At 44.9% G+C, this 22,983-nt stretch overlaps 1 protein-coding gene across 1 annotated transcript in view; it reads right to left on the reverse strand.

Moving 5' to 3' along the window:
• LCA5L (lebercilin LCA5 like) overlaps positions 1-11,238 on the reverse strand; it is a gene marked incomplete at its 3' end in the record, with an annotated part of 13,242 nt that extends 2,004 nt beyond the window's left edge. The window contains exons 1-5 of the mRNA XM_081088263.1: positions 10,777-11,238; positions 6,649-6,786; positions 4,624-4,708; positions 1,725-1,831; positions 1,307-1,424 (exon numbers count right to left, since the gene is read on the reverse strand). Of these exons, the coding sequence (XP_080944389.1) occupies positions 1,307-1,424; positions 1,725-1,831; positions 4,624-4,708; positions 6,649-6,786; positions 10,777-11,223 (895 nt within the window). The 5' untranslated portion in view covers positions 11,224-11,238. The remainder of the gene's footprint in view (positions 1-1,306; positions 1,425-1,724; positions 1,832-4,623; positions 4,709-6,648; positions 6,787-10,776) is intronic.
• Positions 11,239-22,983: the final 11,745 nt, after the last annotated feature.

The raw sequence follows: 22,983 nt of genomic DNA on the forward strand, positions 1-22,983 counted from the left end.
TCCCGCTGGTGAAGGCGAAGCCAGGATGATGGCTGCACCCCAGAGGCAGAGGGCCGCCAGTCCGTTGTGGTTTTAAAAAATATACATTTTTATTGATTTCAGATAGGAAGGGAGAGGGATAGATAGAAGCAGCAATGAGAGAATCATTTATCTGCTGCCTCCTGCATGCCCCACACTGAGAATCCAGCCTGCACCCTGGGCATGTGCCCTTGACCGGTATTGAACCCGGGACCCTTTAGTCCGCAGGCCGACAGTCAATCCATGAAGCCAGCGGTTCTCAACCTGTAGGTTGCGACCCCTTTGTGGGTCGAACGACCTTTTCACAGGGGTTGCCTAAGACCATCCTGCATATCAGATATTTACATTATGATTCATAACAGTAACAACATGACAGTTATGAAGTAGCAACGAAAATAATTTTATGGTTGGGTCACAGCATGAGGAACTGTATTTAAAGGGCCAGAAGGTTGAGAACCACTGCTCTAAGCCTACCCGGCCAGGGCAAGGGCCACCAGTCTGGTAGTAAAGAAGCTTGAGCATTAAGGGCTGGTGTCACCAAGACCCCTGCTCCTCTGTACCACTCTGCAGTGTTGCCAGGTGAGCTGGTCCTGGCCGTCTGGCCCACCACCTATGGGAGAGGGCGCCCCGTCCCTGTGCTGCAGCCGGGTCAGCCGAGGGCTCCCATTTCACCCCCAGCGTGTTCTGCTCCGACCTCCTCCCAGCGCTGGAGGTGAGCCCTGGGCTCTTAGAACGGGAGGTTCTGAGCAGCCTGTTCCACCCGAACCTCTCCCAGACCCGCAGAGCAGCCCTGCCGCAGGCCGTGCGCGGTGGGTTCTCTGTGCCCAGGACGGTGCAGGGCCTCGCCCTGATGGGCCCTGGTACATTCGGGCCCAGAAGCCAGAGTCTGCCGGTTGACCCTCCCTGGAAGCCTCCGGTTGGTTTCATTAGTGGCCGTGTTGCCCTTTACTCAGCTGGGCTTGTCTGCCACTCAGTTTGTCAGAGTGAACATAATGCTTAAGGGTACACGCAAGGACAGGGAATTGAGAGGCAGCGCAAGGGAATGAATTCGGCGTCAGCGTGAAGACTGGTGGTTTCTGGTGGGCAGGGAGGGGATGTGGTTAGGAAGGGCCCACAGTGTTGTGGGGACTAACGTTCTATTTGCTAGGGCTGGTGGCTACACAGTGTTAAATTCTATAATCGTTCTTGAACAGTATATATGCCTTATGTATACTTTTATACACGGACATACAGAATTCACAACTTACAAAAAGAAAGAATAAATACGACTTAGAAGTTGCTAAATCACCTTCATATTTTCTCTTGGACTCCTCTTGGCTTGGTAGTTTACTGCCACAGTAAGGAATTACATGGACTATTCCAGTGGATTTTTCTTTATGACCAGTGTTTCCTGTTATCTTTTTACTCTGGAATTCAGAAAAGCAGCAAAAGCTCATCTTTTGGGTACAGATAATTTTAAATTGTATTTAATTCAATGAATACAAATACTTTTTTGTATAGATCAAACTACTGTAGCCTATTTTGGAAAGACTAGTAGCTCTGCCCACAAATCCGTGTGCTCGTAGCTCGCTGCCCCACCCTCCTGTAGCTCTCGGCCGCTTGTAGATCTGTTGTCATGTTACGGCATCCTGTTTAATTTGCATATTCCTCTATTATTATATTAGATATGTTTAATTAGGTGTTGCAAGATTTCAAATTTGCTGTACCTTAGTCGGCAAAGATGGCACATCTTCCGATTTTTGGGTCCCCTGTTGTCTTGTACTTGTAAATGGAACATTTTTCCTGTCTGTCTGCACTGATTTTGTTGAAGAAACTGCAGAACAAGTACATTACATATAAGAAATATGTTTGACATTTGGAAGCAATATTGATTGTAAGTATAAAATAACTGACACTTTGCAGCATAATGATACCAAGTACACTAGATGCATTCTAAAACCTTTCATCATCTTTCTCCTACCATTTCACTTTTGTCTTATTATGGGTATCCCAGAGGCTGAGTCCAAAGCAAGCTGGCATTAGATGGGTCTGTGGGGCTGTTCGAGGACAGGGCTGTCCCTGCCTGCAGCCAAGACTCAGAACTCAGACATGCAACCACGAGAGCGATCACTGCCAGCTGTGTCGGAGCTCCTGCCTGCTGACCGACGGGTAGGTGGCCCAGGCGAAGGGGCGTGACCGCTCTTTCTCTCCCATTTAAACGACCCCATGGGTGATTTTACCATTTTCTCTGCTGGCTGTTATTCTGGATTATAAACCAGAGGCAAACAAAGGAATTTAAGGAAATGTGAGGTGGTTGCCTTTAAAAGAGCCCGGCTGGTGTGGCTCAGTGGTTGAGCACCACTCTATGAACCAGGAGGTCACAGTTCGATTCCCAGTCAGGTCACGTGCCCAGGTTGTGGGCTTGATCCCCAGTAGGGGGCGTGCAGGAGGCAGCCCATCGATTATTCTCTCTCATCACTGATGTTCCATCTCTCCCTCTCCCTTTCTCTGAAGTCAATAAAAATACATGAAAGACCAGTAAACGCATAGTTACTTCTCCCGAAACAGGGTGAGTGTCTCTAGCGTGTCCCTTCCAAGCAGAATGTTCCGCTGGGAGCCCTTGGGTGGCAAGTAAGCACAGCTTGTCCTGAGGGGGAAGTACTGCTCAGGAATAAAGGTGACTGATGACAGTAGCAGCAACATGGGTGAGTCTCAGAAACATGGTGCTGGACAAAAGCCAGGCACAAAAGAGTAGCCACTATGACCCCATTTGTATGAAGCTCTAGGACAGGCAAACTACGCTGTGTGACAGAAGGGACTCAGCGGAGGCCTCGGGCCGGGGTGGGGGACTACTGGGCACAAAGTGGGCACCAGGGAACCTCCCCAGGAGAGGGAACTGCTCCATGTTTCGACTGTGGTGGTGGTTACATGGGGATCAACGTGCATTTGTCAAAACCTGCTGAACTGCACTCTTAAAATGGGGCATTTTAGTGAGGTAAACTGTAATTAAATAAAGTTGATTTTTATTTTTTAAAATTTATTCTTTAGATGATTTTTAATTGATTTTTAGAGAGAGAAAGGAAGTGGGAGAGAGAGAGAGAGAGAGAGAGAGAGAGAGAGAAACATCATTGTGATAGCTGAACTTCTATTAGCTGCCTCCTGCATACCCCCTACCAGGGACTGAGCCGGGGACCCAGGACTGTGTCCTGATCGGGAATCGAACCAGCACCTTTTCAATGCACTGGATAATGCCCGACCAACTGAGCTGCACTGGCCAGGGATAAAGTTGATTTTTATTTATTTACTAGAGGCCCGGTGCATGAAATTCATGCACTGGGTGGGGGGAAGTGTCCCTCAGCCCAGCCTGTACCCTCTCCAATCTGGGACCCCTCGGGGGATGTCCAACCAGCAGTTGGACATTCCTCTCACAATCCAGGACTGCTGTCTCCCAACCGCTTGCCTACCTGCCTGCCTGATTGCCCCTAACCTCTTCTGCCTGCCAACCTGATCACCCCTTAACCACTCCCCTGCCAGCCTGATTGATACCTAACTGCTACCCTGCTGGCCCAGTTGCCCCCAACTGCCCTCTCTTGCAGGCCTGGTCCCTCCACAACTGCCCTCCCCTGCAGGCCTGATCCCTCCCAACTGCCCTCCCCTGCCAGCCTGGTCACCCCCAACTGCCCTCCCCTGCAGGCCCGATTGCCCCCAACTACCCTCTCCTGCTGGCCTGATTGCCCACAACTGCCCTGCCCTGCCAGCCATCTTGTGGTGGCCATCTTGTGACGACATGGGGGTGGCCAGCTTGTGCAAGGGCGTGATAGTCAATTTGCATATTACCCCTTTATTACATAAGATTATTTATTTATTTAAAATGTATTTTATTGATTTTTTTACAGAGAGGAAGGGAGAGGGATAGAGAGTTAGAAACATCGATGAGAGAGAAACATCGATCAGCTGCCTCCTGCCCCTACTGGGGATGTGCCCACAACCAAGGTACATGCCCTTGACCAGAACTGAACCTGGGACCCTCAGTCCACAGGCCGACGCTCTATCCACTGAGCCAAACAGATCAGGGCAGGATTATTTATTTTTAAAATATATTTTTATTGATTTCAGAGAGGAAGGAAGAGGCAGGGAGAGATAGAAACATCAATGATGACAGAGAATCATTGATTGGCTGCCTCCTGCACACCCCACACTGAGGATTGAGCCTGCAACCCTGGCATGTGCCCTGACCAGGAATTGAACTGTGGTTCATAGGCCAATGCTCAACCATTGAGCATACCGGCCAGGCTAAAGTTGAGTTTTAAATCCACACTCTGGCAAATAGATATTCTTAACAAGTTCAACATTTGGCAGCCACTTTGCTTCAAGCTGCAAAATCCTCCTTTCACTCCACCTGAAGTAACATGCAGGACTGAGCAGAGGGTGGGAAGACAGGAACAAATTGCTATTCTTTTCTAGTTGTTGCAACCATAGCACAGTTTTATTATTTTCCTAGAGTCACAAGATGTGTTTCAATGCCTAATAAAATGATTTTTTAAACATCTATTATTTTGGTGATATAAGGAAAATCTGACTAGATAACTTAAGAATAGATTTTGAGGAAAAATAGTTAAAACATACCTATTGGATAATCTTCTTTGACATGTAAATTTTTCGCTATCCGATTAGTATAGATGTTTTTAATGTCAAGCTCTCGATCTTTCTCCTAAAAAGAGCCACAAAATCAATTTTTCTATAAGTATTTGTTTTTTTATCAACCTTGATTTCTTCTAAAAAACAATTTGATTTGAGTTCAGTATTTTCTTTTTTTTAGAGCATATCTTTTTTACTTTTTATTATATTTTTATTGATTTTAGAGAGGAAGGAAGAGAGAGAGAGAAACATCAATGTGAGAGAGATACATCAATCTGTAGCCTCCATATTTGCCCCAACGGGGATCAAACCTCAATCTAGGTATGTGCCCTGACTGGGAATTGAACCGGTGACCTTCTGGTGCACGGGACAATGCTCCAACCAACTGAGCCACACTGGCCAGGGCAAGTTCAGAATTCTTTGAATAAAATCTGTATTTCTAGCAGAAATAGAAATAGGCTATAGCAGTGGTCGGCAAACTCATTAGCCAACAGAGTCAAATATCAACAGTACAACGATTGAAATTTCTTTTGAGAGCCAAATTTTTTAAACTTAAACTATATAGGTAGGTACATTGTTATTAACTTAATTAGGGTACTACTAAGGCTTAGGAAGAGCCACACTCAAGGGGCCAAAGTTTGCTGACCACGGGGCTATAGCATTACATATCATTCCTGACATAAAAAACCCCACTTTTTAACAGAGTGACATATTATTATTATGATGGGACAATGTTTTTGAAAAATTTCTGAGCTACCTTCACTTGTTTCCATTCCCTATGTTTCTTATTCTTTTGCATGGCGCAATATAGTGGCCACTAGCCACTTAAACTAATTAAACTGATTTAAACTAATTAAAAAACATAAAAAAGAATGAAATCTTACCATTTGTGTCACTTGGATGGACCTAAAGGGTACTATGTTAAGTGACAAATACCATAGATTTCACTTATATGTAAAATCGAAAGACTATGAACAAACAAACAAAATCGAAACAGACTCATATAGACACAGAGGGGAGGGGCCTGGGAGGACTGGGTGAGAGGGCTGAGAAGTACAGATTAGTAGTTACAAAACAGTCGTGGGGCATAAGGTACAACAGAAAATATAGTCAATAACATTGCATGGTGCCAAGTGGGTATTGGAAATATTGGGGGAACACTTTGTAAAGTGTATGGGTGTCTAACCACTATGTTGTACACCTGCATCCAATACAAAATAATATTGAAAGTAAACCATAATTGAAAAATAAAAATAAACCAATTAAACTAAACTAAACTAAACTAAAAAATTCAGTCCTCAGTCACACTATCCATATTTGGAGTGCTCGGTAGCTTTGAATCCCAATATTCTTTTAAAAGTCTCAGCAAAATAAAAGGTTTGAAATCCTGGCTTGTTGAGGAAAAAAAAGACTCAATGAAATGCTGAACACTGCTTCTTACACATACAGCAAGAGGCACGCCTGTTAGAATCAGGACCACTGAGGTGGGCCTGTGGATTAAGGATGTCTCCCACGTCTGATTAGGGAGGAAAGCCCAGGAAGAGAGGGCCCAGAGATGGGGAGTGAAAAGAGACAAAAAAGATCTTGATGTTTAGAGGGGCAAGTTTTGATTATCCGGAAAACGCAGTTATATCTTTTTATTTGAGGGTCAGCATGTACGTCAGCAGCGGAGAAAAGGAAGAGGCAGGTCAAGAGCTGCTGACTGACAGGTGCAGGATGGCCGGGTCAAAAGGAAGGAACATGAAGGACCTTCCTCCTTCATGCTCGGCACCAAGGTTTAAGCCGGTACCCACCACAGAGCGGGCCCAGAGTGGAAGACCACAGGGCCAGAACACAATGCGGATACCTGTGTGGGTGTGTTCCATTGGTTAATCAAGGAGAAATAATAAGAAAGAAAACCCGGATCTCGGAACGCTCATGGAATGCTTGTTGACTATTCGTAGGGAAGAGGAGCCCTGACAATTGGGAAGCAGAATGTCACCAATGTTGTTGCATTTGGCTTTAAAGAAGTACCTTCAGTTTTTGCTGGAGGAGTTTGACTTCCGTCTGCAGAGTCTCCTTGGCGGTCTGGGTGGCCAGCGTCTTCTGGTTCTCGATGGCCAGCTGCCGGCTGAAGGCTTTGTTGTTCAACCGCAGCTGCTTCTCCAAGTTCTGGAAACAGCGCGTGTTTCAGTGCTCGTAACCAGTGCGGTTTTACCAAAACCTCTGACTTTAATGGACTCATGACACTTATGAGAGGTGCAAATTTTTAATACAATATTAGTGATGGCTTGTATAGGGGACATTTTCTAGAACTAAGTAGAACCACAAAGAGACAAAATCCTGAGCATGACTCTAGAGAATAAATATGTTTTGAGCTGAATGTTTTTTACATTCTGGAATTTGATAAACATTTTTTTGAACAGGTTCTGAAAATCAATAGATATAATCACTGTCACACTTTAAGCCCGAGTAGGTCTGTTATGTGAAGTATTCTGCTAACGCCCTGCTAAGTCCTCACCTAGTGTGGTCAACAGGTTCTTGGAAACTGACTTTAAGTGAACGATGTATAACAAAACCAATGCTACCGTGGGCTGATGGATATAAATTAGATTAAGTTCCTATGGCGTATTTCTGTCATAAAAATCACCAAACCTCTAAATGAAGACCTGGAACATTCTGATATTAAACATGGAAATAAAGGCGAGCTCTTCACACATTTAAGACAGATGAATAAAAGCAAGCTAATTCTTTCCAACCTGCAGATTCCAGCTCAGGGCTGTGGGTGGCCGGAGCCTCTCCTGGCAGCTCAGGGCGCCAGGCGGGACCCCCCTGGACCAGACACCCTGCAGCACAGGCACACTCCCACCCGCAGCCCCTCATGCTGGGACAGGGCAGACACGCTGCTGCCCCACACGTGCACACCTCTGGACCGTGGGAGGAAACCAGAGTGCCAGGGCAAACCCGTGCAGACGTGGGGAGCCAAGGCCAGCTCCTCAGGGACAGGCCCTGGCCAGGAATCGATGTGTGTTTCCTCCCTGATGCTATAATGACATGACGCCGAACGAAACAAGGTCATTCGAGGACCTGCTGACTTCTTCAAAAACCTCTCAGCCTCTTCCTGAAGTCGCCCGGCCCCATGGAGCCCCTGGTGGCCTGCGGTCCTGCTGCCTGGGACAGCAGGGCTCCTGGTCTCACGGGCCCCACGCAGACAGGAAGCGGCCGCGGAGCACCGCCACGGCCACGGCCACGCCAGCTCAGGACTCACTGCTGCAGCTCAGCCCCCGGGACGGGAACTCTGTCACTGGATATGTTTGGTCTGGACTCTGACAGAGGCGTGGCCAAAAGCCTTATCCTTTCTTTCTTTCCTTCTTCCTTCCTTCCTTCCTTCCTTCCTTCCTTCCTTCCTTCCTTCCTTCCTTCCTTCCTTCCCTCCCTCCCTCCCTCCCTCCCCCCCCCCCTCTCTCTCTCTCTCTCTCTCTCTCTCTCTCTCTTTCTTTTTTTCATAAAGTATGGTTTCCCCCGTGAAACATGAAGACTTTCTCATTAAAGGAAAGTGGGAAGTGTGGTATGTAAAAGGGTGATATAACCACTAAAACCCTCACTCCCTAAAATATTAACACTAAAAAATACCTACGTGTTTTGGCCCACAAACCTCCCCCCCTACAAAGTGCCCTACAACCAAACGGAATTTCCCATGTAACCAAGTGCTTCCGATAGGAAAATACTCAACTACTTCTTGAATTCTTGTTTTGTTTATTGATATAAAAACATGCAGATGTAAAGATATGTAAATGAGATAAAAATACAGTTACTTTTACACAACAGACACGTGCTGAGATGGACCTAATGTTGCCTAACAGCCACATGAGAGAACTTCGGCCTTCTACTTGCACGAGTGTAACGAGGTGGCTCATTATTTTCTGTAGCTCACATATCCACTGTAGGTGAGAAAATTCTCTTTGAAATAGAGGAGGATTTTACCAAAGAAGAAATAACTGAGATTAAAAAAGCGGATTGTGCCGAAACCGGTTTGGCTCAGTGGATAGAGCGTCGGCCTGCGGACTGAGGGGTACCCAGGTTCGATTCCGGTCAAGGGCATGTACCTGGGTTGCGGGCACATCCCCAGTGGGGAGTGTGCAGGAGGCAGCTGATCAATGTTTCTCTCCCATCGATGTTTCTAACTATCTCTCTCCCTTCCTCTCTGTAAAAAATCAATTAAAATATATTTTAAAAAAAAAAAGCGGATTGAAACGAATTGATATTTTCTAATTATTTCAAGATTGTAAAAAATACTTATCTCTCATCATCACATATTAAGGAATTAAACAGTAAATCAATTCCATTTATGTTTATGCTCAATGTCATCCAGGTGCTCTCCCCACTCATCCCTTCAATGGGATCCCCAGCTCTGGAAGCCACACATCATCAGGGAAACCAACCCATTAATTTCTCCAATTGCTTTAGCTCTTTTTCCCTCTGTGCTCGCAGGAGTAGCATCTGGGAAAAGTTCCATTTCTAAAATTCCAAAATGTCTATGTGTAGTGACTGGACAAACGGATGAGGGAGCAGGTAGGGGAAGGGACTGAAGACACGCGCTGTGAGGTCTTCAGGGAAGAAGCCTTTTCATAAAGAGCTTGAAGTAGAGGGTTGCTTTCGAAGACAGTTGCACACCACACCACACAAGCCACACCACACACACCACACACCACCCCACCCCACCCCACCCCCCACACACCACACCAGCCACACCACACCACCCCACCCCACACCACCCCACACACACCACACCAGCCACACCACACCACCCCACCCCACACCACACACACCATACCAGCCACACCACACCACACACACCATACCAGCCACACCACACCACACCACCCCACACCACACACACCACACACACACCACACCACCCCACCCCACACCACACACACCATACCAGCCACACAACACACACCACACCAGCCACCTCACACCACACCACCCCACCCCACCCCACACCACACACACCATACCAGCCACCCCACACCACACACACCATACCAGCCACCCCACACCACACACACCATACCAGCCACACTACACCAGCCACACCACACCACCCCACCCCACCCCACACCACACCAGCCACACCACCCCACCCCACCCCACACCAGCCACACCACACCACACACACACCACCCCACCCCACACCACACACACCACACCATCTTTTCAGTACGTACACAGTCTCCCCTAACAAGAGAACCGTCCTTTTTCAGCCACTGTGTAGAACAGTATGGAGTTTCCTCAAAAAACTAAAAATGGAACTCCCATTTGACCCAGTGATCACACTTCTAGGACTATATCCCAAGAAACTAGAAACGCCAATCAGAAAGGATATATGCACCCCTATATTCATAGCAGCACAATTCACCATAGCTAAGATTTGGAAACAGCCTAAGTGCCCATCAGCAGATGAGTGGATTAGAAGACTGTGGTACATCTACACAATGGAATACTATGTGCGGTAAAAAAGAAGGAACTCTTGCCTTTTGCAACAGCATGGATGGAACTGGAGAGCATTATGCTAAGTGAAATAAGCCAGTCAGAGAAAGATAAATACCACATGATCTCACTCATTTGTGGAATATAGAGAACAACATAGACTGATGAACAGGGACAGACCCAAAGACAGAGAAACGGCGATCAGGCTATCAATCCCCAGAGGGAAAGTAGGGGAGGGCGGGGGTAAGGGGAAGAGATCAACAGAAGGACTTGTATACATGTATATAAGCCAAACCAATGGACTTGGACAACGGGGGGATGGGAGCATGAGTGCGGGGGTGGGGTGGGGGGAGGTTGGGGGTGAATGGGGGGATGAGGACACATTTGTAATACCTTAACCAATAAAGAAATTAAAAAATAAAAATAAAAAACTAAACTAAACTAAAACAAACAAACAAAAAAAGAGCCTGTGCTTGCTCACTGTGACAGAAGAGCGATTTCCAGACCTGGGCGGTTTCTCTTTCCTTTGAGCACCCCCTCCCCTGGCCCCGGCCCCTGTGGACACAGCACCAGTGTGAAGGCCTGCAGAGGGGGCACTGGGGCGAGGACGCACGCGCACCCTTCTGTGTCAATCCTGGACCCTCACTCGCCCAGGCCGCGAACACAGACCTGTATCTGCTTGTCGTTGGCCTCCATCTTGGCGCTCAGGGCAGCCAGTCTTTCGGTCAGCTCCTCCCTCTCGGCAAGACTCCTGTCTTCACAGAGTGCCTGCAGGGCCTGCAAGGCGTCTTTGGTCTTCAGCAATTTGCTGTCCGTTTCTTTCAGTTTCCGAGATACCAGTCTTTCCTTTTCTTTGGATTTCTTAAGTAGCTGCCTTAAATTTTTAACTTCATTCTGATGTTTAGCCATAATCTGGGGTACATTATTTTGTGAAGTCTCGTATCTTCCTATAGCTTTCAAGTGCCTAATCTCAAGCTGTTTCAATAATTGGTTTTCTAAGGCCGTGGCTTCCATCTTACGATGTATCTCAGTTAATTCGTTTTTCAATTCTTTAATCTTATGGAGCCTTGCTGAGAGCACGCGCTGAGTTATGGCATCTCTTCTCTGGGTAATCATATTGATTTTAGAACTTAAAAGTGATGCATTCCACTTCTGCTTTTTTTCAACTGAGATTTCCTTCTGACCTGTCAAGCAGATAATCCAATTAGTTACTATATATATATATATATATATATATATATATGCAGGTATGCAAATATGTATAACCCCCTCTCCTGCACAGATGTACATATTCATGAGAGCTAGAAGGGGAAAGAATTAACATTGAATGAATATCCATGCTTAGGCTAGGCACTTTATATATAGCTACCTCATTTTACGCAGTTCTTTAAGGTCAGTAATAGTCTATTTTATAGCTAGACTGTTTTAGTGGTTTGTCCAACGTTATATAACCACGAAGTGACAGAGTGGATTGAAAGCCAGGTCTTCTTTGACTCTGAAACCTGTACTTGTATCTTTTATAAAGCTAAACTAAAGCTCATGATAATAGGTAACATTTATTAAGTGCTATCATATATCAGACATGGAACTAATGTTTTATACAGATCAGATGTAAGCCTTCTAACAATATCTTATCGGGCAATTAGAGTGTAACATTAAAGCCCAATGTAATATGTGAATATCTCATATGCTCAAAAACCCATTTAAAAACCATCACACTGCTTAGAGAATATATACAGATATTCAATTTTTCAATACATCCAACAAAAACCCCTTTTCTTCCATTACTTTGGCTGGGCACTAAATAAAGTAGTCAGGGGGCTTGTGTTCAGGAGTTTATTGAAAACAAAATGTTTCCAAACAGTGTTACAGCAAACTTATAAGCACCAAGCTCATATAATTGAATTTGAGTATGTCAAATGTATGTGCAACTTATTGTCATCCTGTTTTTTTGTTTTGTTTTGTTTTAAAATATATTTTATTGATTTTTTACAGAGAGGAAGGGAGAGGGATAGAGAGTTAGAAACATCGATGAGAGAGAAACATCGATTAGCTGCCTCTTGCACATCTCCTACTGGGGATGTGCCCGCAACCCAGGTACATGCCCTTGACCGGAACCGAACCTGGGACCCTTCAGTCCGCAGGCCGACGCTCTATCCACTGAGCCAAACCGGCTTCGGCTGTCATCCTGTTTTAAAGATGAACAAACTGATGCTTAGCGATGTCACTTGTCAATGGGCACAAGTAAGTGGGGAGACAGAACCCAGGTCTGTGTGCCTACACCACTGCCTCATTTCTATGTTCTTCTGTATGATGTCTATGTATACATGTATATATATATGTATGTGTGCATCTGTGTATGTAAACAAATGTGTGTGCATGTGTACATATTAGTATATTTGTGTTGAGAGAGACAGAGTCTGGATTCTAGAATCTAAACTATCTGGTCCTCATCCTGGAGAGAGAGGGAATGTCATGGCCAAGGTCACTGGAGTCCTAACCTTAGGCTCCTGGCCAAGTGTGGACACATCCTCTGAGACATGGCTTAGTATGGTTGGTTTGGGAAAGGCGGTTCGGCCTGGGATAGAAGCAATGAGCCAAAAGAAACAGCCGGTGCTTTCTGGGGATACAACATTTGAATCCTGGCTGTGAAAGACCCCATGGATTTGACCACCGTTAGTGTCTGTATACATCAATTACTGATGAGCTGTCTTTAAACTGTGCCGCCGATGGCATTTATTTTCCCACCGGCGACACCTGAGTAGGGCGGTGGTTGAACATGGAGTATTTTGGAACCAGCTTGTGAGTACATTGCAAACTGGAAAGCACAGCAGACCAGAGTCTGTGACACCTACGAGGAGGGCAATGAGCAGGTGCTTGTGGTTGTGTCGAGGCCACCTGATTAGCCTGGGCAGTGGCTAGGGGAACCCTAAACCCAGGCCACGTGGATCAGGCTGGATTCAAACAGGGGTGGGTGGCGGTGTCACGTTCTATGCCGTGCCCACCATGACTGAACTTGATCTCCAACTCGTACTGTCTTCCAGCTCTTGGGTGACATGACCCTGAACAGGAGAGGGAGTTCCCCGAGACTAGAAGGGTGAGGGGTGGTGGGTCACGTGGGCAGGGAGGCTTGTGTCCCTGTCTCACATGTATTCAAGTGACTGGAGGGTTTGCGGTCAGAATGAGCGGGCGCCTGGGGACTAACCCCACAGCCCTGGCAAGGCCATAGGTGGGGATGTATACAGAGGGCCTGGGTGCTTTGAAAAGAGGAGGTGTCAGCCTTCGAAAGATCACATGGGCCCTACTGGTGTGACTCAGTGGTTAAGCCTCGACCTATGAACTAGGTCTTGGTTTGGTTCTTGGTCAGGGCACATTCCTGGGGTTGTGGGCTTGATTCCCAGAAGGGGGCGTGCAGGAGGCAGCCAATCAATGATTCTCTCTCATCATTGATGTTTCTATCTCTCCCTCTCCCTTCCTTTCTGAAATCAAGAAAAAAAAAATCACATGGGCTTGGACAAGAACACATAAGTGATAAAAATAAAGGACCAGAGGCTCTTCTGAAAATCTTCTTGTCTGTGAAAGGTCTTCCATATGCCCTCCACTCCCCAAACACCTGAGATTACATTTCTTGCCTACCCTACTGGGTGGGCCCGAGAGAATAAGCCAGTTTGCTTCAGAAAGGTAAATATATCACTTGCCATTGGAGTGGTAGAGAACAATTTCATATTCTACACATCATGCATACTTATATAACTATAAAGCCTGTAGAAAATGAAAATAGGGTTTAATCCTTAATGCTTTTATACCTCATTACCCTCACCTACACATAATAAGGGTAAAACTTACAATTTCTATCCCACTTCCCACAATTAAGGCAGATTTAGCTTAATGATTAAACTACTCTTGGGATACTTAAGTTTTAAACCACTGAGCTAAAACACTCAAATTAATTCATCAAAAAACATGTACATTTAAGTCCATAGTTAACCAAAAAGGCGCTCATCACATTACTTACAAGGCAACGTGCTCTTCCGAACATGACAAGAATGTGCCCCACTCACGCTTTCCCGTGCCAGCCTCCTCCTTCCCGGGTCACCCTACCCTCCTGTCTAGGAGCCATTGTCTTCCACCCCCACCCCCGTTTCCCCTTGGCCTCTTCTGGTCTCTTCCTCTTTGTTTCAGTGTCTCGTTCTCTCATCAGGGCCTTCCACGCCCTCAGTCTGGTTCTGCTCCTTATCCTGAGCCATGTTCCCATCACTCCTGCGGGCCTGCTCTCCACCAGGTTCTCTCTTCTCTTCCAGGTAACGCAATATTTCACTTTGATAGAGATGCCCACCGCCGCCAAGGACCAGGGTAAGAAGAGGGTCAAAGGAAGGGCCCTTTCCCTTTCTGTTCTCCACAGTTCCTGCTGTTAGTCTGCGGGCGAGGGTCTCCAACGCTGCCTTCATCTTCCGCCTGCACCTGACCAGGCCACAGGGCCAAAGGCGTGCTGGCGATCGCAATGCAGTGAAATAAGTTCTTTTTCGGTATACCCATGTTTTGAATGACTATCACATATTTTGGCACTGTATTAGCAAACACATCAGAAAAGAATACACAGGTGGGGCAAAAGTAGGTTTGTAGTCATGAGTGCGTGAAACACAGTTATTCTTGTATTACTATTTCTTAATTATTATATTATTTTCCATATGAACAACTATAAACCTACTTTGGCCCTCCCCTGTATAATCGAAAGAGTGCTGAAAGTACATTTTCTACAAAAGATACAATTTTTAAAAATTAAATTGTAGATATACAGTATATTGCTTGCTATTATTTACATTGGTTTAGGTAAATCTCTTAATACTTGACCAAAGCAAAAAGCCTATCAAACTGAAGTCCTCATTTCATCCTTACAATTTTTCTCTAGGAAATATCTTTCTGCCATAAGCTTTGCTTTTCTAAGCTGGGACTTGAACATGATCTCTGATGTTATTATTCTTTAGTGAATCCCAGGTCTCCATTGGTGGTTCCTAATCCAGTGTTCCCCACCCCTGAAGGTCAGCCATCGACTCTCAATGTATGAGAATGATGAGCAGATGCTGACCATCCACGGAGAAGGGGCTGCACTGGTGAAAATATTAAGCCTCTTAGCTTTTGGGTTAGAATTATATCAATTACTTGCTGCTGAAATTTCTTTGGCAAATACTTGCAAAATATGAGCTGTAAGGGAACAAAAGAATACAAGGATAAACCTAGGAAACACTTTAACATCTATGACAAAGTTTGATGTGACGACAAGTGTTTTAAGTTCCTGATGCACTGGTACAAGGGTCCTCAGGGGCATGTAATTTGAGTTAAAGATGCACCCAATATTTAAAACAATTTCAGAGTATTCATACACAGAAGTGCCCTTCAGAATTTGAGTGCACTGTCAGGTGACTGAATTAATTTAGCTTACTCCCAGTTTACGGACAAGTATCTTGCACAAAACACATAATAAATATCTATGGAACAAATAAATGAAGAATCAGTTTTAAATAGTTAAATCATAAGGTACTTAGAACTCAAAATGCAGTTCATTTCTCATAGAAAGTTTTACAAATGCTAACAGCCTTCCCACAGTCCCACAAAAGTGTAGAGTCCAGCGGTTCTCAACCTGTGGGTCGCGACTCCTGAAAATACATCCTGCATATCAGATATTTACATTACGATTCATAACAGTAGCAAAATTACAGTCATGAAGTAGCAACAAAAATAATTTTATGGTTGGGGGTCACCACAACATGAGGAACTGTATTAAAGGGTCGCAGCATTAGGAAGGTTGAGAGCCACTGGGTAGACTCAATATACAATGCAGTAGATAGATCCATGGTCCCTTGTCATAGCCCTTGGGGCTATGGTGTTTCTGAACTTGGGGGTCTTGTTTTTTAAGGTGCATGTATGGTATTTTCCACAGTGCTTCCATCCTAGTAGGGTTGGGGACAGCATACTTTAATCAAATAATATTTTTAGGTGAAATAGATTTAACTATCCACACTAAGTGAAATAAAGATCAGTTTCATGTCAGTTCAAATCACGTTTGTTTTTTTAACATAAATTTCATGCCCAGCCGGCCTGGCTCAGTGGTTGAATGTCCACCCATGAACCAGGAAGTCATGGCTTGATTCCTGGTCAGGGCACATGGCTGGGTTGTAGGCTTGATCCCCAATGTGGGGTGTGCAGAAGGCAGCTGATCAATGGTTCTTCCTCATCAGTGATGTTTCTATCTCTTTTTTTCCTCTCCCTCCCTTCCTCTTTGAAATCAATTAAAAATATATTATAAAACACATAAATTTCACATATACTTCATGTGTATAATATATGTGAAAATCCACTACAAACCTAAAAAAATTTTATTGATTGATTTTGAGAGAGAGAGAGAGAGAGAGAGAGAGAGATTGATTTTGTTGTTCCACTTATTTATATATTCACGGTTTGGTTCTTGTATGTGCCATGACTGAGGATCAAACCTGCAACCTTGGCGTATCAGGATGATGCTCTAACCAACTGAGCTACCTGGCCACGGCCCAAATCAAGGTTTTGTTGCTAAAGTAGTTTTGGTGCCAAACATATGAAAAATGTTTGGTTATCAGGGCTTCCTAAGTTTCCAATGCAGTTAAGGGATCGTGTAACCGTGGAAGCTGACTGCGATGCATGTCCTGGTGTGATAACCGCTTCCCAATGCCGGAGTCCCACGGTGAGGGAGGTGCTGGGCTCTCCGTCTTCTGCCCCAGGCCTTCCCAGCGGGTCTGGGACTCCCACCTTCTAGAAAGGGGGCTTCGAACCTCCTGAGAATCTGCTGAAAGCTGTGGTCCCTTCTCCCTAGAAGAGTTCACAAACGGAACTCTGCATAGAAGTTCATGGGGTTCACAGGCAAGGGTCTGCGGGTCTGGGACTCCCACCTTCTAGAAAGGGGGCTTCGAACCTCCTGAGAATCTGCTGAAAGCTGTGGTCCCTTCTCCCTAGAAGAGTTCACAAACGGAACTCTGCATAGAAGTTCATGGGGTTCACAGGCAAGGGTCTTAGGTTAGGAGCCCCTGCTCTCTAGCTAGGAAGAGGGGGAGCTGGAGATTCTAGACGACACAGACATGGCACAGAGTCCTAGTCAGGCTGTGGTGACAGCTATTGGGTAAATGTGACAGACGTGCCCCACACTTACAGGCTGTTCCTTTCTACTTGTTGACTCAGGGCAGTTCTCATGGTCACAGTGGAAAAGTGCCGGCTATTTCTCGCATAAACAATCTTTATAAGCCCAGGATTGCCTGCAATGGGAGGGAGTGATTGCAGTCTGGGCAGGGAGGCAGGGAGTGAGGAGGTCAGGACATCACCAGGCTAATTCCAATTTACACAGTTAGGACTTGGAGGTGTTGGCACTTCTAATATCCACACGGAAATGACATAATCAACAGCCTTTTGCCATCTCTGTTTCAAAAGATTATCTTTGCCATATGCCTCACCAGAGTTGGAGAACATCTTTTCGGGCTGTTGAGACAGGAATTGGTATTTCATTGGTGATTCACACCATAATTTTCCAGCTGAGATGTAAGGCAAGAAGCCACTGACATCCAAGCACCATGGTGCTCTGTAACAAGGCCACCTGTTAACTAGAAGGGAACCAGCCTCAATGGGCTCCGGCAGGTAAGCGTGCAGGGGGCTGGCACGACATTTTCAACCCAACTCTCGGTTATTCTGTAATTATTCTTTTTCTTTCTTTTGTCATCAAACATCTATTGAGGGTATGACCATTTTTGGCTGGTTTCTTCTTCTGAATACAAAAAGTGAATTTAAAAATAAGTCATCTGTGAAAGTAGACTAAATCCCAAGTCTGCAAGTTCTGCACCAAGTACAGCCCATCCTGCTCGCGGGAAAAGTAACCAGCAAAGCACAGCCCTTCCTAATTATTCTTAATTTCTCTACTTCCAAGCTCCTTCTGTAAAAACTTCACTTATAATACATATTGACAATATGAAAAGGTAATAAAAGTGAATGTGGCCACTTCAAATATTCATGCCTTAAATAATGATGTCAGTGCGAGCAGACCTTGGGTCTCGGTTGGGACATTTTGCTTACCTTTAGGTCGGAAGAGTTCAGAAACGTAGTTTTTCTTCTCCTTTTTTTCCTTTATCACAGGTTTCTCTAAATAGTTTCCATTAGCGGCTGTTTCTGAACGTTCAGAGAGAAAGTCTTCTGAGTAATCATAGTAAGAAATTAAGCTGCAGGAGCACTGGGATCGGCTGTAGTCCACGCTCTTATCGGAGGCGTTGCCGTCCCCGGGAAGGTCGGCCGGGCTGGGGCTGCCTCTGGGCTCCTTGGGTAGCTGGCTGCTTCCCAGGGCCACGGCGGGGAAGTGCTCATCGCCATGGTTGCCTGCTGCGCCAGCCAAAGACATAGCACACCTGATGGAGGAAAGGGGCTTTTGGATCTATAGCCATTGACATTAAAATGGACCTGTGTGTTATTACATTGAACTATCTCTCTATATAAAAGCCCAGCAACCGGAATGGCAGAATGACCAGAACGACCGATTCAGTCTGATCCAGGCCCCAATTGGCCCCCAACACCTCAATCAGGGGCAGGACCGGCTGCCAACCACCCATGGCCCCTCCCTGCTGTCAGCCCAGCCTAATGGGCCCCCATTATGGTGGGCCGGCCGGACCCCACCCATGCACGAATTTGTGCACCGGGCCTCGAGTAATGGATAAGTAAGATTTCTGAAATATTTTCTGGAACCATTTCAGTTTGGTTTTTATAATTTTCTACATAAACTATAAGAACCCTGAGACCAGACTTTGGTGAAATTATATTCACAGGTAATATAAGATAAAGTTCCTACCAGATAGAAGCAATGTCAACAGTTTACCAATTAGTGAATTGTACTCTTGCTCTCCAAGCCTGTCTGCTTGTTGGGTTTTTTTTTTTTGCCTTGCTCAGAACTGAAGAAAGTGATTGCATTTGCTCGGTCTGGAAGGCTCATATAAAATGCAACGCTTACGAAACCCAGACATATTTGCCCAAATGTATACACTTTTCTTTACTAACGATGAATCACATACTTTTAAGATTAAAGATACAGATCAGAATTAATCTACTTGATCCATAATTATATTTTAATTCAGGAAATTTGCATTCCTTTTTATGTGTTACTTAGACTACTATAACACGAACATCATTTCCCTGATTATATTCTACATGATGACAGAAGAGGCAATAAAAAAAATGCTGATTTGCATAAGAAGATCATCCAGGGATCGGAATCCTTTTGAAGAAAATGCACTGAGTGGGAAATTTACATTTGTTTAGCAAATAACTAACCATATTTTCAGCTGTACAAAACCCAAACTTTTATAAAGAATGGATTTGGGCCCTAACCGGTTTGGCTCAGTGGATAGAGTGTCGGCCTGCAGACTGAAGGGTCCCAGGTTCAATTCTGGTCAAGGACATGTGCCTTGGTTGCGGGCACATCCCCAGTAGGGGGTGTGCAGGAGGCAGCTGATCGATGTTTCTCTCTCATCGATGTTTCTCACTCTCTATCCCTCTCCCTTCCTCTCTGTAAAAAATCAATATATATATATATATATATATATATATATATATATATATATAATGGATTTGGGAAAAAAATCAAACTAAGTTTTAACTCTTCAATGTAAAAAATAAAAATTTTCTTTGGGAACTAAAGAATGGTACAGTAGACTTCAAATAAATATATTTAAAAGATTAAAAAAAAATAATCAGTCCCGGTTGCTATGGCTCAGTTGGTTGGAGCATTGTCCTGTGCACCAAGGGATTGTGGGTTTAATTCCCGGTTAGGGCACATACCCAGGTTCAGGTTTGATCCCCAGTTGGGGCACATACGGCAGGCAACCAATCAATGTTTTTTTCTCTCTCTTGTTCTCTCTCCCTTTCCCTTCCTCTCTCTCCACTTAATATAAATTTATGTTGCTATGAAAAAGCTCCTAGATTTATTGAATTTTGAGTCCCACCTATGGTTGCCTTGGCAGGGCCAGACCAAATGAATTTGCAGGCCTTATACGGCCCAGGGGCTGGTCGTTTCTCACCCCGCCTTAGAGTTTTGCCTGTCCTTGTTCCTCCCCACCTCTTCTTACTCATGACCTTGGCTCCTAATTTCCTCCCCATGCATCTTGACAAATCCAGATTGCCTGAACATGGTTGCTAACCCACAAGAATAATTTGGCTTTTACCAGTTGTTCCTGCCACAAGCTAAACTTTGACCTCTCCTCTTCACCCCCAACTCAGAACACGCCTTTGAAAAATCGCCTCCTGGGCACTGTGGGACAAAGGCTCCTTTCAAGGGTGCTTTTCATGTTACAGTCACAGGCTGTCCCGCTGCCACCAACCTGGGTGTGTGACAGAGTAGGTCACAGACAATTTGCAGGCTGACCAACTTGGGTTTGAATCTGGGTCAGTCACTTAGCTAAGTGATCTTGGCTATTTGTAAAGGTAAGAACACCAATGTTACAGGGGGAAATGAGTCTAAAATACCTGTCCCCGTACTTGTCACACACTCAGCAATCAATACCCAGTAGGCTCCCTTCCTGGGGGGTAATTCTGGGACAAGACCAGGACTGTCAGGTACGCCACTGGAGTCTGCACGTAATGGATGTGAGTTGGTCGGTTTCCCATCACTTATTTTACCTGGAACAACTCCTTGGGTAATCTCATTAGACTGAAACGCCCTGAAGAAGACCCTGTCTTTTTAAAAAAATATATATATTTTTCTTGATTTCAGAGAGGAAGGGAGAGGGAGAGAGAGATAGAAACATCAATGATGAGAGAAAATCATAGATTGGCTGCCTCCTGCATGCCCCCTACTGGGGATCAAGTCCACAACCCAGGCATGTGCCCTTGGCCAGAATCGAACTTGGGACCCTTCAGTCTGCAGGCCTACACTCTATCCACTAAGCCAAACCAGCGAGGGCGACAGACTCTGTCTTGTTCCGGTTGTAGCTTCAGGCCTAGCGTGGTGCTGCCACCCAACCACTATTGTAAATGCTTGAATGGTGATCATACCACCACCTACTGTGTGCCAACTACGGAGGTAGGCGCTTACATATATTAGCTTACTTAAGTATGATGGTATTGCCAAAAAAGTGGCATCATTAACCCTATTTTACAGATGAGCAAATTAAAGCTCAGAACGGTTAAGTAACTTGTCCAAGGTCACTAAGCTGGTGAGTGGAAGCACTGAGTTTAGAATCCAGGTCTGTCTGCCTTTAAAGTTCTTTTCACTGTGCCACACTGCTTGACCCAAAATGGACATAATCGGGCTCAACTCATTTATTACTACAACCTTAAAATGTCAGAGTCTGTGAAAACCTGCAGTAAGCCTATGGGAACTGCATGCGATTCAGCCTCCATTATTTTACCTCTAGTCTAGAGTTCAAAATCTTAGACTATATAGAAAATAACCTCTTATCCCTTAACCTTTTAGATTAATCAGTATAACTCACTCTGAATCTGATGTGATAGGAACAGCGAGACGATAAGCAGGTTAGGTGGAGGGGTGGTTTCCTCCCTGCCTAAAGCAGAACAATGAGATTTGAGGATGTGGCTGTACCACCTCCATTGTTTTAGATTCCCTCTGCGTCACACGCTCACAAAGGGCTAACCCGAGATTGGGTTGCCCTGTGTGTGATACAGTACAGAATGGCATCCTGCTGTCTTAGTTCAATAAGCATTGATCAAACACAGGGGGGGGAAAAGCAGCTCTCTGGAAGATTCTGTCTGTTAAATATCAGTTTTCTCATTGATGTGATAAAAATTGATCGATTACTAGTACCAGACCTGTAACTACACTTTTAAGTTGATTACATTGTTTTAGATTGTCTTTGTATTAATATAAATAGGCTATACTTCACCACTGTTATCAGTAAAAACATATATGGATTTCTGATTATGTGGTGCATTATTGAAAAAATCCAGGTCCTAGGCCAACTACCTCATGTTCTTCTTCTTTTTTTAAAAAAATATATTTTATTGATTTTTTACAGAGAGGAAGAGAGAGAGATAGAGAGTTAGAGACATCGATGAGAGAGAAACATCGATCAGCTGTCTCCTGTACATCCCCCACTGGGGAAGTGCCCACAACCCAGGTACATGCCCCTGACCGGAATCGAACCCGGGACCTTTCAGTCCGCAGGCTGATGCTCTATCCACTGAGCCAAACCGGTTTCGGCCTCATGTTCTTCTTAATGAACTGAATAATTAATTAAAAGTTTAGTGAAAGAAGATTTATTTAGTGTCTGATGGGCACAAACTTCTGCCTTCAAGGATTTGAAAACAAGCAAAGTTAGTAATCGTGTAATGCTTGTTATAGTTAGCACAATAGATTTTGATATATGAAACTTATGGTAGCATATAGTTCAGGTTTGACAGAATTTATACTTTGAACCATCAGTGTTTCCAGTATAACACTGCCTGTTGTACTGCACTTGAGGCATAATTTGACTATGTCTCTATCATTATAGGGTTTATAGTAGTTTCTTTACTGTTATGACTCAGAAATACAACCCACAATTAAAAAGCAGGTGGGGAGGGTAGTAAAGGGAAATGGGGGCCAAATATATGGGGATGGAAGATGCTGGGACTGTGGGTGTTGGCACACAATGCAATATACAGATCATGTATCACAGAAATGCACACTTGGAACTTATATGATCCTATAACCAGTCTCACCCCAATAAATTTAATAAAAACAACAACAACGATGCCCTGGCCGGTTTGGCTCAGTGGACAGAGCATTGGCCTGTGGACTGAAAGGTCCCGGATTTGATTCTGGTCAAGGGCACATGCCTGGGCTGTAGGCTTGATCCCCAGTATGGGGCATGTAGGAGG

This window comes from Myotis nattereri (genome assembly GCF_964212035.1).
Source record: "Myotis nattereri genome assembly, chromosome: 3".
Taxonomy (NCBI): domain Eukaryota; kingdom Metazoa; phylum Chordata; class Mammalia; order Chiroptera; family Vespertilionidae; genus Myotis; species Myotis nattereri.